Raw genomic sequence first — 16,361 nt, forward strand, 5'->3', positions numbered from 1 at the left:
CACAAAGACCTTTTTGATTTTGATACTTAAGTATTTATAGGGGTAAAAAATGACAGATTTAATCAATCCTTTATCTTCAAACGTTTCCAAAAAAAACAAACGCATGCTGGTGTTCACAAGTACATAGAGCACACCATCGAACTTTAAATAGCTGGATTAAAAAAAAATAAAACCTGGTGGTAAACAAAAAAATGCAGAATATTTTTGCTCAGCTTTATGAACTATATACACTCACTTCATGTTTAAAAAAAATCACATAAGGTCTCTTGCAAAGAAGAAGTAAAACACAAGAGAAGTGTCCTACTGGCCCATGTTATGTACAATGACAGGATTCTGTAAATTTTGGTCTGCATCTTTGCCATCAAAACTGATGCCGGGCTCAGTGTTGCCGGTTGAGTGGACTACACCCGGGTTGTATTCATACGGGTTGATGTCCAGAGGCATAGACCAGCCGACTGCCTGTGACCTAGCGGGCATTGCAGCTTGAGCTGTGCCAGATGACCATGTGGAATAAGGCGCAGCTCCAGCGGTACTGCCCATCCTAGCAAGATAGAAGGCCAGGTTCTGTGGTGCTGTCTTCTTGAAGGCTGCGTCCATCATGGCGTGATTGTAGCGCTCATTGACGTGTGGTCTTTGGACAGAATCTGATTGATACTGAAAAGACAAGACAGGTGGTCATCACAACCAAGTTCAATTTTATGTTTGATAATGTTGCGTCTCGCCTTTATTACGCTCTGAACCAAACTACGGTTAGACCTCCAACAGTAAGTGCAAGCTGCTGTATTTCTGTATTGCGTGAACAGGAAACCCAGGCTAGACATTTCTCTGACCTAAATAGACGAAATATAAGGCACCAGTCAATAAGATTTCCTTACAGGTGTAACGTTAACTACAGTTCCGCTGATTGGAGTGGCTTGGCTGCGGCTCTTGGCGGTGGTGTAGCGTTCAGACACCCAGTTGTTGTCTTTCTGGTGTCTCCTCAGCTTCATCCTTCGATTTTGAAACCAAGTCTTCACCTACAAGCAAACAGAGTTCAAAATATTAAAGAGAATTGTAGAAAATGGCGTCTGCTCCATCTGCAGCCAACAAGCAAATTCCGCTTTACCTGTTTGTAGGTAAGCCCTGTGAGTTCAGCTAGGTTCTTCATCTCGGCCGGCGTGAGGTATCTCTGTACACTGAAACGCTGGACAAGAGTGTTCATCTGGGTTTCGGTGAAGGAAACACGCACCTTTCCTTTCGGGGGCTCAGCATTGGTCCTTGGTTTGTTCAGGGATGGTAAAGGCACTTGTACAGAGAAATTGTTAGTGTTTTGGTTGCCCACATCGTTGCAGGATGGCAGCTCCTCCATGAGGGAGCTGGAAACATGGTCTCCAGCGTCAGGGCTCCTGCTGTTTGTGTCATCGCTGAGCTCTTTCTTCACCCACGTGGCGCCGTCTGCCTGCGGAAGACCACTTTCACGGCTGCTACTAAAACTCCATGAATCTGAGAGGGAATATGAAGAGTGTTTTATTAGGACTATACATGCCAACAAATGAGTACCGTTGAATACGACTTGAGAAACCCCCTTGTAAATTGACAAATATAATACAGATAGTACTATACAATTACGAATAGTGTGATGTCTCCAATCTTGTGCAATGCAGTGACAATCCAATAAATTTTGATGTTTTACACCTGGAAATTATATTTAAAAAAAAAACAACCTGAGAAAATTAAATAGTCACAAGACTGTACTGGGATACGGTAGGTCAGGGGTCATCAACATGGTGCCCCCGGGGACTAAAGACGACAATCACTGAGAGGCCTGCTCTAAAAATAGCTCGATGATACATTTTAATGTGTTTGGAAAGGGCAGAAATACATTTTAAAACTTAACACTTGCAGTGATTAATGAAAATAAACATTGATATTTATTAGGTATGTGTGTTACTCAATGAGCCACATTCATGATTGCGCATTATTTTTTCCCGTATTTGACTGCGTTCATGGTTTTTACATTTTACCACCTTAAACCACTTGCAATGTAGTAGAACAGATTCGAAAATTTGAGAAAGATCAAATAGATGCGGCATAAGATCCACTGGTGTACTGAAAACACTTCCTAAATTTGTAAATAAAAATTAAACTCAGAAAAAATAATGTGAGTACGGCCATTCTTCAAATCTAAATAGCCATAATTACTTTATACTGTATTTTTTCTATGCTTCTGCCAAATTTGAAGAAATTGGTTGACTTTCAGACACCAGTTTGCCAGATAGGTCACTTGATGTTATTCTGACCCGCCATGAAAAGGCAGATATGCCTTTTAGTGCGTCCCTGACTTCTCCATGATGGTTCATATTTTATGCATCTTGCAACGCTAATGTCTTGTGTATTTCGTCACGATTTATATTAACAACTCATGGAGTGTTTCTTCATTCTCAACAGTTTTATTTAAATGCATGCAGTCGACAAGATTACACCTAAAATCTCGATCCCCATAGAAATCAGTGCAGAAATTGGTACATTTTCACTGCTTTTAAACAGTCCTAACTTTCATAATATTTGTCACAGGACACTTGATACTTCCTGTACATGACTTTTTTACTGTCTTTAAAAAAATCTGTAAAAAAAAAAACTTGTTTAACGTAAACCAATTATTCGGGAGAGTCTAAATGTGCTTAACGTGTGTGTGAAAACTCGTAACGTGGCTTAATGTTGGAAAACTGACCAATCGCCACCAAAATCCACGTGCATATCTCTACCTGTGCCCACATCAATCTCTGAAAATATCAAAACAACTGGACAAGATGAACATCAACATGACCTTTTTCTCATATAATGCAAGATAAGCTTCAGTGGGTTACAAGGGAGAGGAAGATGGTCATGACCATAAAATCTACTGGCCCGATCGTTGAGATATTTTCAGACATGATGTGGGCATTAGTAGCGATGTGCTTACGAAATTGGATGGCAATTGGTCGTTTTGTTTCGGGCTAAACTTTTTACTCTAAAGTGAACATCAACGGGGAGGAAAACATTTGATGCTCATAAGATCCAAAATATTTTCCAGGGTTCGATATTTTCAGGCGCTGGAGGGGACATAAATAGAACTTTGAGAACGATTGCTCAAACCTTCCAGACATTAAACCACGTTTAGATTTTTTTTTACGAAGCGTTTTAGATTGTCCCAGTTATTCTGGGAAATTTACTCTCTTAACTATGTTTTTTTTGTTTTGAAATAATTGTTGAGGATTACAGCGAAAACTTAAATGTGATCAAGTGCTATGTCTGCAGTAAATTAGTGTCCATGTTTAAAAAAGGTTGGTGACTGCTGCTGTGCAACATAAGTCAAACACGATGCAATTCCGGATAAAAATACCTCGAGAAACACCAAAATTTGAATTGAAAGTGAACTTCGGAGTAAAGCGAAACTTACCAGGAGAGGCGTGAGCCTCCGAGTCACTTGTGGAATCGCTGCCGGCTCTCTTGATTTCTCCGGCGGGTGTGTCGTAAGCCGCTCGGGGCGTTCCAGTGAGATGCCCGCGGCCAGCTTGACACTCACCGAGGTAGACGAGACCGGAGCCCCTGTAATGGCAATGACCGTTGGCGACGTGCTGCTCCGGGCTGTGAGGCGGAGACTCTTCGCGGGTCCTGGCTGTGGCGGCGTAGTAGACTTGCGTCATCCCGGGTGTGTAGTTATTAAAATCGGGCGGTCCCGCTTCGCCCCAGCCGGTCACGTGGCAGTGGTTCTGTTCGTGCCCGGTTTGGTACATGAGGCCGTAAGCGTAGGCATGGTAGGACGCGTTGTAGTTATAACTTATCTGAGTCTTCCAGTCTGCCATTTTTGGATTTTAAAATAAATTTAAAATGCTTTAAAAAGCAACCGATCTAAAAGCGACAACACCGCAATTAGGCTTACCGACAAAAGTGATGTTCGTAAACCGCGCCACCTCATACGGGACTGTTTTTAAGGATGCGCATTGGGCAGGTGTGGTGGGTGGGCTTTTGGATTTGAGCCAATCAGATGCTTTCACCTGCCCATGAGCGATTCGTTCATTGGTCCGCTACACACAGCATTCATTGAGTTGCTCCTACTATTGATACAGTGTTTGGATAAACGCACATGAATAAAAACAAAAACTATATATTATAATGCTTGTGTTCGGTTAGTGTAAACATATGGTTTAATGTTATATTTTTATGTAGTTTTGAAGGAACTATATCACCAACTTTTCTTTTTGTTAAAAAGCATTTAACTACGATGCAGTAAATTATTCTTTATTTTTTGGACATTGCAAGCCGCTACACAGTAAATTTCATAGCGTAAATTTTACTGTAAAAAGTATGTATTTGGTCCCCGCAGAGTAAAATATTCAGCGTAAAGTTCATCATATATTTAATCTGAAAATTTTTAGACGAGTATTTTACCCACTAATTTTACTGTTTACCGGGTCTTTTTAGAGTAAATTGTAATTTACTGTGCTTTGTGCTTTTGTTTGTTAACTGCCACTGTGCAAATTGCACATTAATTAAAACAACAATCTCAACACTGAAATAAAAATATATATTAACATTAACACAGAAAAGTATTTAATTTACACAAACTCATAATGTATCGATCCATTTTTTCTACTGCTCATCCTGTTCTGGATCACAGCTTGTGACCGTCAACAGGCATTTACCACCATACCGCCAATAATATTTATTATGGTATACATTGTGTCCAAAAAGTTTCTTTCCAATTGAAAACATATTGCAGAAGCAATTTGTTATGTTAATATGATTTGTTCTATGTGCCCTGTGGTTAACGTAGTTTTTAATCACGCCGTATTTGTGTATTTCATGCACCACATGTATTGATGCAGTACTCTACGTCCGGTTGAAAAAACCCTTAGAAATTATTACTTTTCAAGAAAAATCACAACGCATATCATGGTTTATAATGAAACAAAAATGAATTTGCAGATATGACAGAACTACAAGGTTCATAAGGATGGATGAAGTCCACCATGGACCAAACAAGCAAAGTTCAAGAAGTCCTCCTCATTTTGTAATAATTTCCACATATTTGTCCATTCATTTACTATTGTAATAGTTACATTCTGTTGCTTATTGAGAGTGGGCTGTAACACCTCAAATTTCCCCACTGTGGGACTAATAAAGGACATCTTATCTTAGGCTAAATGTGAGGTTGTGAGTTATGCGGCCTCAGCATTCACTGTTTGCAGCCCTAGGAAGGGAGAGTAACTCTTGGAGCATCCGCTATTACAAAAAAATAGTTGCTGTGTGTATGTAATATGGCGTTAGTAGTTCTGAGTCACCATGAGATGAATGAACTAAATTAAGATTCCAACTCTGACATGGATAGTTTATGAATTAGTTGATAAGTCTTAGGATGGTGGATTGTCTGAAGGATGGAGGTCAAGCCCATGTTTAATTATGCAACACTAACACCCTACTAGGGCGGCACGGTGGACCGACTGGTTAGCACGATAGCCTCACAGTGAGAGACAGCATCGGTCGTGGGTTCAATCCCGGCTCCGGTCATCTTGTGTGGAGTTTGCATGTTCTCCCCGTGCCTGCGTGGGTTTCCTCCGGGTACTCTGGTTTCCTCCCACATTCCAAAAACATGCATGTCAAGTTGATCGGACACTCTAAATTACCCCGAGGTATGAGTGTGAGCGCGGATGGTTGTTCGTCTCTTTGTGCCCTGCGATTGGCTGGCAACCAATTCAGGGTGTCCCCCACCTACTGCCTGAAGATAGCTGGGATAGACTCCAGCGCCCCTCGCAACCCGAGTGAGGAGAAGCGGTCTAGATAATGGATGGATGGATGGATAACACCCTACTCATGAAGGGTGGAAAACCACTGGCCCGTAGGCATTCGATGAGGCCCACCATTCAATTCTAAACAGTAATGAAACTTCAAAGAGCTGTTGTGGAAAGTTCCAAAGTATTTATTATCCCCATCAATGTTTGTAATCATACACATTTGTTTGATTTAGTAGGATTCCTCAGAGTACTCAAATGGCCCTTGATAGGAAAATCTTTCCACTCTGCTGGATTGTACATGTTGACACAAATTACCGCAGTCCTCATTTGCAATCCTTTGCAAAAAAGACGAATCACATTAGGGTGCTCGTTTACATCAAAGTTGCTGTTTGTGTTCTTCTCTCCTTACTTCTATTGACGTGGTAATGATTCAGTTAGCAGTGACCTGACGTGATAACAGTGAAGCTGATGGCCAGCATTAGCATTTCTGATGTGTGACTAGACAGGGTGTGTAATGCGTGCAAATGTATGAGTGAACAGATGCTGTGACATTAGCTTTGGAATGTGCTCAGAAGACAATAGAGTGGCAGTTGAAGTATCTAGATTTTTTAGGGGGAGGTTGTGAAGTGATTTTCATATTTACTGCACATTTTAAAATGAAAATGCAAGAGATCATTGTTTTTTCGTAAAGCACGACAAACATACTGAAAATGAAAGGAAATGAAAACCTGATGTAAAAAGAGAAACAAATGAGTCTTTTGGTGGCATGTGTGTTAAGAGGGATTTTTTTCCCTCCTCCGATAGGCTCGAAAAACATTTTGTAATTATTAAGATTGTTGAAAAATGACAAGAAGCTATTGAGTTTTCAGATATTCCGTACATAATGCACGCTTTTACTGGTCGTTTGTTTGGTTCCCTGTGTGGTGTTCAACACAAATACAATACAATACAATAGCATACAATACAAGACAATTTATACAGCGCATTTCACAACAGCTGGAGCTGTAACAAAGCACCTTCTGTCTGCCGTCATATACGGATACACACACACACACACACACACACACACGCACACACACACGTTTGGTAAAGTTCCCATCTATAAGGCAGTGTGTATGTTCAATTTCTCCTCAGACAATAGTGAGTTGAATAAAAAAACTGAATGAAATGTGTAAGATATTTGGAACTGTAATATAAAACCTCTTCTGTCTACTCTAGCTACGGAGCCACACACAAGTCTCCAGACATGCATTTGCAAATTGCCACACGCATTTGCGAGTCGTCCACGGCGGGACTGTAGCAACACCCAAAGGCAGCGGACGCTCATTGTTGGCATTTTGTGCTGACATTTGTGAACGATTGTTTTTGCGGTGCAAAAGCTTACAGCACCGGGTATTCCCAGGCGGTGTCCCATCCAAGTACTAACTAGGCCCGACCCTGCTTAGCTTCCGAGATTGGACGAGATCAGACTTTCTCAGTGTAGTATGGCCATAAGCAATGGTTGCACTCAATTCTTTTCACATAATAGATGTGGCCTTTATTGTGGCAAACATTTCAATCCAAAAATACGTAACAAGAATCTGTAACTGTAACCGCAGTCACAAATGTGTAATAAAGGATTTTATACGATTGACTACAAGTTACATGTATTCACTTTAATGCAATAAAGATATTTACTGACTGTGCTTTAATTCAATGTACAATAAAAGGTCAGGGCAGGCTGTGTGAAGTGCATGGGTGGCAGATGTTTTGTGCAGGACGAGCCGCACGTCTGGAAACTGGGTGTGCTGACACGAAAAAGTTCCAGACATCAAGGACATCCAGGTGCTGTTGTGTGAGATGGTCAGACGGTCGACCGTGAGAGCGGAATAACAGATCCAGTGGCTCATGGGCAGTTGAGCGCACAATGGGGAAATTCGAGATTCGAACCCAGGCCTCCTGGGGAGACTGGGTCCTGAACGAGGGGCCTTAGACCATTTGGCCATCCTGACAGCCGTTGATTGGTTGGCAGCTTCTGGCGGGTCTCGAACCGTGGATATTCGCTGTTCTACGTCCTCGTCGTCACCCTGAGCCAGCGGGACAATCAAAATGAGGAACGCTTCACGAATTTGCGTGTCATCCTTGCGCAGGGGCCATGCTAATCTTCTCTGTATCGTTCCAATTTTAGTATATGCGAAGCCGAAGCTCAGATGGCCATTAGTGCAGTGCAGAATAACTTTTATGTGGATGATTGTCTTGTGTCAGTCACAAGTGAAAGTGAGGCCTGTACTATGGTGAAGGAGTTAACGAAACTATGCGCAAGTGGAGGTTTTCACCTTACAAAATGGAATACTAGCAGCAGACTTGTCCTGACTTCCAGTCCCGAAAAGGAAAGAGCATCAGAGGTTAAAGCATTAGATCTCTGTCATGACGAACTTCCAGATGAACGGGTCTTAGGAGTAAATTGGTGTATTGAAACAGACTCTCTTAAAGTCAAAATCAATGAAAAAACAATGACACAAACCAGACGTGGAATTTTGTCGTTCGTGAGTTCAATTTATGATCCTTTAGGGTTTTTGTCACCGGTAATTCTTCCAGCAAAAATTATTTTGCAGGAGCTGTGTAGAAAGAAATTCTCGTGGGATGAGGACATTCCAGAGAACCTGATTAAGAAGTCACAACAGTGGTTGTCAGAATTTTCAAAACTACAAGGATTCACAGTGGACAGATGTTTTAAACCACTCAGATTTGGAAATGTTACATCTGCGCAACTTCATAATTTTGCAGATGCGAGTGAGAAAGGATACGGAGTGGTTACATACCTTCGTGTTACAAATGAAAGAGGTGAATCGCATTGCTCATTTGTAATGGGCAAATCACGAGTATCGCCTTTGAAACAAACTACCATTCCTCGATTAGAGCTTACGGCGGCTGCTGTGGCTGTGAAAATGGACAAAATGATGAGAAAAGAGCTAAAAATGCCATTGAAGGAATCCATATTCTGGTCAGATAGTACCACAGTGTTGCGGTACCTTGCAAATGACAGTGCCAGATTTAAGCATTTCGTGGCAAATAGAGTATCACTGATCAAAGATCATTCCATGGTCAGTCAGTGGAGGCACGTAAGTTCAGGGTTGAACCCGGCTGACTATGCATCTAGAGGAATGAAACCAAGCGAGTTCCTCTCAAACAAATCTTGGATTCAAGGACCGGACTTTCTTAAAGATGATTGTAAATCTTGGCCAGTGTCACCAGTAGCATCAATGGACATTCAGAATGACACAGAAGTCAAGGTCATGAGCGTTACTGTCGATACTGTGCGAGACGATCCAATCAGCCAATTTATTTGGTACTACTCAGATTGGTACAGATTAAAAAAGGCTATTGCCTGGATGTTGAGATTCAAACAGCTACTCTTAAAACTGTCGCATGAGCGCAAAAGTTTGCCATCCAGTGATAGCCGATCGAAAAAGGGAAATACAGAGCAAAAGTTGAACAGAAATGAATGTTACTTAACTGCCACAGAACTGGAAGATGCAGAGAAGGAAATTGTTACATTTTGTCAAAATCAGAGCTACAAAGATGAAATCCTTATTCTACAGATGGGTCAAAAGGTCAAAAGGACTAGCCATATATTGAAACTAGATCCTGTGTTGGACAATGATGTCTTGAGGGTGGGTGGAAGGCTGGATAAATCTGCTTTACCATGCAATGTGAAACACCCTGTAATACTTCATCAAGACCACTATGTATCTTCTTTGATACTCAGACACATTCACATGCAAACAGGTCATAGTGGTAGGAATGTAATGTTGTCCAAGCTGAGAGAAAAATATTGGATTCCGAAAGCTCATGCAGCTCTAAGGAAAATCTTGTCAAAATGTGTCATTTTTAAAAGGTTGTCAGTCAAACCTGGTGAACAGAAAATGGCAAATCTGCCAAAAGATAGACTTGAAATGGACAATCCCCCTTTCACAAACGTAGGGATGGACTATTTTGGACCTTTTGATGTTAAATGTGGCAGGAGTAATGTGAAAAGGTATGGTGTTTTATTTACCTTTTATTTATCTTACCACAAGAGCAGTTCACATAGAAGTTGCTCACTCACATGAAACTGATTCATGCATTAACGCATTCAGAAGGTTTGTAGCCAGGAGAGGCCAAGTTTCTGTTATGAGATCAGATAATGGTACAAACCTGGTTTGTGCACAAAAGGAAATCCGTGAAGCAATCAAAGGTTGGAACAAGTCAAAAATTGCTGAGTCACTTTTGCAAAAAGGTGTTACATGGATATTCAATCCACCTTCTGGGTCTCATTTTGGTGGGATTTGGGAGAGACAGATCCGTTCTGTTAGACGAATTCTTGTTTCATTATTGAAACTACAAACTCTAGATGATGAACGTCTTCACACTTTGTTTTGTGAAGTGGAATCTATTATTAATAATAGACCAATTACCAGAGTTTCAAATGATCTAAATGACATAGAAGCATTAACACCAAATCATTTGCTGCTTCTAAAAAGACAACCTGTTTTACCACCTGGTTTATTTGAAAAGGAAGATTTGTACCCAAAGAGAAGGTGGCGTCAGGTTCAATACTTGTCAGACATTTTTTGGAAGCGTTGGTTCAAAGAGTATCTCCCACGTTTGCAAGAAAGGCAAAAATGGTTCAACGTGAAAAGAAACCTACAACCCGGTGATATTGTTCTTATTGTAGATGACAGTGCACCTAGGGGTTCATGGGTAATGGGAAAGGTTGAAAATGCAATCCGTGATTCGAATGGTCACGTGAGAAGAGTTTTGGTTAAGACAAAAAGTAGTGTTTTGGAAAGGCCCGTTGACAAGTTATGCCTTTTGCTTGAAATGGAGCAGTGATGTGATTAGTTTCAAAATACAAACGTGTTGCGTTTACATTCAAATATGGTTTTATAATAGAACAGTTTAGAATGTCGCTTTTATAATTTTTGTAATTGTTATGCCCAAACAGAACAATTAGGGGCCGGAATGTTAGCGCCATTTCACAAATGTTTATATTTTTATGGATAATGAAATGCAAATATTAGTTTTTTGCCATTTGTATGTTTGTGGGAAGAAATTATACATTTCTTTGTCTTTTGTAATTATTTTGATTTGTGGAGTGAAATGTGTCAACGTTAGAGGGCGCAATTCTTTATTTACTGTAATGCACGAAGAAAAAAGTGTTTTTTGGTTGAAGAAGAAATAAAGATGATGGCGAAGGAGCAACACAGTCTTTTTACCGTGCTTCGACCATCAGTGTTTGTTCACGCCTAAAAAGTTGTTTTTATTCGCCACCAAACGAAGAGGTTGAACAACGAAAATAAGAAGAAACTAATGGAATCTAAAATAACCTCTACACTGACCAACAGACCCCATGTCGCGGTTCGGAGAACCGAGCGTTGGGAAAGGAGGACCCAAGAGCGACTGGGGTGGTATGAACAGGGTTTATTGAAGGAGGAGGCGGCGAGGCAGGCCGAGCCAAGAGCGTGGCTGCGGGAGCGAGGATCGGCGGGCAGGCGTCGAAGCGACGAGCACCGGGAGTAGCTGGCGGGCTGGCGGAGGAGCGGCGGGAGCGGCACGGAAGAGGCAGGTGAGCGGCGCGTCGGGGGGAGCGCTGGCGAGACGAACGCCGATCAGGAACTCGGGAACGGGTGCAGGTAACTCGGGTCCGGACGGGCTCGGGACGGCTGGAGGGGGAACAAGAAGGCACGGAGGTCAGACAAGCACGGGAGGCTACAAGATCCGGCGAACCGACAGCGTGTCGGGACATGAGCCAGTACCACGTAAGGTGACGGGATAATCCGGCGTCTGGCTCCTGGCGCGGCTGGGTCTTATGCTGGCGGTGATTGCCACTGATGAGCAGCAGGTGCGCAGGAGCCGACGCCCACTTTCTCCGGAGGTGTGCCTGGCTGGAAACGCCGCGAACCTGCAAGCAATCACACACGCCAGGCCCCCTCCCAAACCCGAACCGCCACAGTACCCCCCCCTCAACGGACGCCTCCTGGCGTCCTACCCGGCTTGTCCGGGTGTAGGGCGTAGAATTCCCTGATGGGGGAGTTGTTCAGGAAGAGCTTGCGAGGGATCCACGAGCGCTCCTCAGGGCCGTACCCTTCCCAATCCACCAGGTACTGGAAACCTCTACCTCGGCGCCGCACGTCCAACACTTTGGATACCGTAAATGCCGGGTGGTCGTCAATCATCAGGGGGGGTGGAGGGGAGACGGTCGGAGGGCTCAGAGGGCTGGAGGAAACAGGCTTGAGAAGGGAGACGTGAAAAGTAGGATGAATCTTAAGGGAGTCGGGGAGCTTGAGCCGGACGGAGCACGGGTTAATTATTTTCGTGATCGGGAAGGGACAGATGAACCGGGGAGCCAGCTTACGCGAATCCGTCTGCAGTGGGAGGTCGCGGGACGAGAGCCACACCATCTGGCCGGGTTTGTAGTCCGGAGCCGGGGACCGGTGGCGGTCGGCCCAGCGCTTGTTCTTCTGTGCCGTGCGAGTGAGGGAGGCCTTCACCTCGGCCCAGACTCCTCGGATCCGGCGGAGGTGCTCCTCGACGGAAGGGATGGCCACGGCGTGCTCCTGGTCACTGAATAGAGGGGGTTGATAACCAAAACAGGCCATGAAAGGTGACATACCTGTAGCGGCGGAGGAGAGGGAGTTGTGGGCGTATTCGATCCAGGGCAGGGCCTCGCTCCACGAGACCGGGTTGCGGGCCACCACGCACCGAAGCGCTGCTTCAAGGTCTTGGTTGGCCCGCTCGGTCTGCCCGTTGGTCTGCGGGTGGTAGCCGGAGGAGAGGCTGGCCGTGGCTCCCACCGCTTTGCAGAACTCTCTCCAGACCTGCGAGGAGAACTGGGGGCCTCGGTCGGAAACGATGTCCACCGGAATTCCATGGGGTCGGAAAACGTGCTGTGAGAGGAGTTTGGCCGTCTCCAAGGCGGTGGGCAACTTGGGAAGGGGGACGTAGTGCACGCACTTGGAGAAACGGTCAATGATGGTTAAGATGACGGTGTGCCCATTGGAGGGAGGAAGACCGGTGACGAAATCCAGGGCGATGTGGGACCAGGGGCGACTCGGGATGGGCAGGGGACGGAGGAGGCCGGCCGGGACCGAGTGGGAGGCCTTACCGCGTGCACAGACGGAGCAGGTCAACACGAATTCGCGGGTGTCCTTTGCCATGCGGGGCCACCAGAAGCGCTGTTGGAGGAAGCGGAGGGTGCGCGCCACGCCCGGGTGGCAGGTAAGCGAGGACGAGTGCCCCCATTGGAGAACCTGAGACCGCGCGGCATCGGGTACGAACAGGCGGTCGGAGGGGTCTGGCCGGGGATCCGGTTGTTTCTGCTGGGCCTCTCTGACGATCCGCTCGACTTCCCAGGTGGCCGCTCCCAGGAGGCAGGAGGAGGGTAGGATGGGTTCGGGCGTGTCCGGGCTGGCGGGAGATGAAAACAGGCGGGAGAGGGCATCAGCCTTACCGTTGTTGGAGCCGGGTCGGAAGGAGAGGGTGAAGTTGAAGCGACTCAGGAAGAGGTTCCAGCGAGCCTGGCGAGGGTTCAACCTCTTGGCGGACTGCAGGTAGGCCAGGTTTTTATGGTCGGTCCACACCAGGAAGGGGGTCGTGGTACCCTCGAGCCAATGTCGCCACTCTTGGAGGGCCCACACCACCGCCAGCAGTTCCCGATTTCCGACATCGTAGTTCCTTTCCGCCGGAGACAGGCGCCTGGAAAAGAAGGCACAGGGGTGAATTTTCTGGGTAACGGGGTCCCGCTGGGAGAGAACGGCTCCCGCCCCGGTGTCGGAGGCGTCCACCTCGATGATAAATTGTTGCGAGGGGTCGGGGTGTTTGAGCACCGGGGCACTGGTAAAGGCCTCTTTGAGATGGGCAAAGGCTTGGGATGCCGCCGGAGTCCATTGGAACGGGGTGGCTGTGGAGGTGAGCGCGGTGAGAGGGCTGGCTACCTTGCTGTAATCCCGGATGAAGCGGCGGTAGAAGTTGGCGAACCCTAAGAAGCGCTGAAGCTCCTTGCGAGTCGCGGGCGTGGGCCACTCCACCACGGCTTGAATCTTGGCGGGGTCTGGCTGGAGTTGCCCCCGGGCGATGATGTAGCCCAGGAAGGGCACTGAAGGGACATGGAACTCGCACTTCTCTGGTTTGACGAAGAGGCGGTTCTCCAGGAGGCGCTGGAGAACCAACCGGACGTGTCGGCGGTGATCTGGGAGAGAGCGGGAGAAGATGAGAATGTCATCCAGGTAAATGAATACGAAACGGTTCAGCATGTCGCGAAAAATGTCGGTAATCAGGGCTTGGAAGACTGCTGGGGCGTTGGTGAGGCCGAAGGGCATCACAAGGTACTCGAAGTGCCCCAGGGGAGTGTTGAACGCCGTCTTCCACTCGTCGCCCTCTCGGATACGTACCAGGTGGTAGGCGTTTCGGAGGTCCAGCTTGGAAAAAACCTGGTCCTCGCATAAGGGCTCGAAGGAGGGGTCAATGAGGGGAAGCGAAGACTTGTTCTTGATGGTGATTTGGTTCAGTGGCTTGAAGTCAATGCAAGGACGGAGCGAGGAATCCTTCTCCTTAACGAAAAAGAACCCAGCTCCCAAGGGAGATGAGGAGGGGCGAATGAGCCCGGCGGCCAGGGACTCGCGGATGTAGCTCTCCATCGCCTCCTTCTCCGGCCTAGAGATGTTGCACAGGCGGCTGTTTGGTAGAGGAGCCCCCGGGAGGAGGTCGATGGCGCAGTCATAGGGCCGATGGGGAGGGAGAGTGCGGGCGAGGTCCTTGCTGAATACCTGGGCGAGGTCGTGGTACTCGGGAGGCACGGCAGAAACGTCGGGCCGGGGAGGAGCGGGAGAAGGAGATGAAGGAGCCGGATCCGCGGAGCGCAGGCAGTGAGAGTGGCAGAACTCGCTCCATCCGGTGAGGGAACACCTCCTCCAGTCAATGGTGGGGTTGTGGGTCTGGAGCCACGGGAAACCCAGGACCAGGGGGACCTGGGGGGAGTGGATGAGGAATAGTTGGATGGATTCCCGGTGGTTGCCCAAAACGATGAGGGTCAGGGGGGTGGTCTGCTGGGAGTCCTGGGCGATCAGGTGTCCATCCAGCGCCACCACCCGCCGGGGGGAGGCGAGGGGTTCCATTGAGACCCCGAGTTGGCGTGTCAGGGTTAGGTCCAGGAAGCTCCCGTCGGCCCCCGAGTCGATCAGCGCGGTGACCGGGAGAGGGTTGTGTTGCCCCAGCAAACGTGCGGAGACCGACATCCGAGGTGAAGAGCCAGTGGCGGACACCAGAAGGCTCGACGTTGGGCTCTCCGTCAACGACGAGCCTGCTCTTTTGGTTTAACTGGGCAGGTGGCTAGATAGTGTCCGGAAAGGCCACAGTAGAGGCATAGTTGCTGAGAAAGGCGTCGCTGACGCTCCTGGGCGTCCAGAGCAGTCCTTCCCAATTGCATGGGTTCATCCGGGCCGGCGGAGGGCTGGGCCGGAACCGGGGGGCTGGCCTCGGCGAGGGAGGTCGCCGAGCGAGCGGCGGGCCTGGGCGGTCGCCGGGACCGGTCGGCCTGCCGGTCCCGTAACCGGTGGTCGACCTTGATGGCTAAATCGATCAGCTCTTCGAGGGTCGAGGTTTCGTCGCGCACGGCCAGCTCGTCTTTGAGGGAGTCGGTCAACCCGTTTAGGAAGACCTCGCGGAGAGCTGGCTCGTTCCATCGGCTCTCGTGAGCCAGGATGCGAAACTCGACAGAAAAGTCGGCTGCCGAGCGGGAGCCTTGTCGGAGAGCGAGCAGTCTCCGGGACGCTTCGCGCCGCAGCTCTCGGCAAAACATCGCCGGTGACAAAGCCTCCCACAACGCCGTAGCCCATTTGGCGGCGCGGCCGCGGAGCAGGTTAATCATGTACGCTATCTTCGCCCGGTCGGAGGAGTAGCTGTGGGGTTGCAGGTCGAAAACCAGCGACGTGCTGAGGAGGAATTGGCTGCAAGAGCCTAAGTTCCCGGAGTAGGGCTCTGGCGTGGGAATGTGGGGCTCCCTGCTGCCCGAGAAGGACGTCGCGGGAGCAGGAGGAGCCGGGGAAGCACCGCTAGGGAGGTCGGGGAAGGAAGTGAGCGAGCCCACCTGGTTGGAGAGGTGCGTGAGTTGGCGGTGGATTGCCTGGAAGTAGCCCGGGAACTCCTGTAGCATTCTCTCGTGGCGCTCGAGCTGGCTTCCTTGGAGGGCGAGCGCCTCCCCGAGGGAATCCGGGGTTGCTGGGTCCATTGGTTTGGCCGGATTATTCTGTCGAGGTTCGGAGAACCGAGTGTTGGGAAAGGAGGACCCAAGAGCGACTGGGGTGGTATGAACAGGGTTTATTGAAGGAGGAGGCGGCGAGGCAGGCCGAGCCAAGAGCGTGGCTGCGGGAGCGAGGATCGGCGGGCAGGCGTCGAAGCGACGAGCACCGGGAGTAGCTGGCGGGCTGGCGGAGGAGCGGCGGGAGCGGCACGGAAGAGGCAGGTGAGCGGCGCGTCGGGGGGAGCGCTGGCGAGACGAACGCCGATCAGGAACTCGGGAACGGGTGCGGGTATCTCGGGTCCGGACGGGCTCGGGACAGCTGGAGGAGGAACAAGAAGGCACGAAGGTCA

The 16,361-nt window shown here is 48.0% G+C and overlaps 1 protein-coding gene, 1 non-coding gene and 1 pseudogene across 2 annotated transcripts; all 3 read right to left on the minus strand.

The window, feature by feature from the left end:
* Positions 1-10: 10 nt before the first annotated feature.
* On the minus strand, positions 11-3,947 carry nanog (nanog homeobox). Its single transcript, XM_088282637.1, has 4 exons — positions 3,419-3,947; positions 1,106-1,482; positions 876-1,016; positions 11-654 (listed from the first exon to the last, which is right to left on the minus strand). The coding sequence occupies exons 1-4, from the start codon at positions 3,822-3,824 to the stop codon at positions 301-303; spliced, it is 1,278 nt and encodes a 425-aa protein (XP_088138763.1). The 5' UTR covers positions 3,825-3,947; the 3' UTR covers positions 11-300.
* Positions 3,948-7,130: 3,183 nt separating this feature from the next.
* Positions 7,131-7,249, minus strand: LOC148317983 (5S ribosomal RNA; annotated as a pseudogene).
* A 588-nt stretch (positions 7,250-7,837) lies between these two features.
* Positions 7,838-7,942, minus strand: LOC148317984 (U6 spliceosomal RNA). Its single transcript, XR_015839974.1, has one exon. It is a non-coding gene; the product is annotated as a U6 spliceosomal RNA (small nuclear RNA).
* Positions 7,943-16,361: the final 8,419 nt, after the last annotated feature.

Source organism: Idiotropiscis lumnitzeri, chromosome 19, assembly GCF_059441095.1.
Source record: "Idiotropiscis lumnitzeri isolate Australia: NSW breed Sydney's pygmy pipehorse chromosome 19, RoL_Ilum_1.0, whole genome shotgun sequence".
NCBI lineage: Eukaryota > Metazoa > Chordata > Actinopteri > Syngnathiformes > Syngnathidae > Idiotropiscis > Idiotropiscis lumnitzeri.

Bases quoted from the DNA above. Each gene is read 5' to 3' on its own strand.
- nanog (XM_088282637.1), bottom strand. From the start codon at position 3,824: ATGGCAGACTGGAAGACTCAGATAAGTTATAACTACAACGCGTCCTAC. The intron at 1,483-3,418 runs GTAAGTTTCGCT...ATTCCCTCTCAG, and splicing joins GGAGGCTCACGCCTCTCCTG to ATTCATGGAGTTTTAGTAGC. The intron at 1,017-1,105 runs GTAAAGCGGAAT...GTTTGCTTGTAG, and splicing joins CAGGGCTTACCTACAAACAG to GTGAAGACTTGGTTTCAAAA.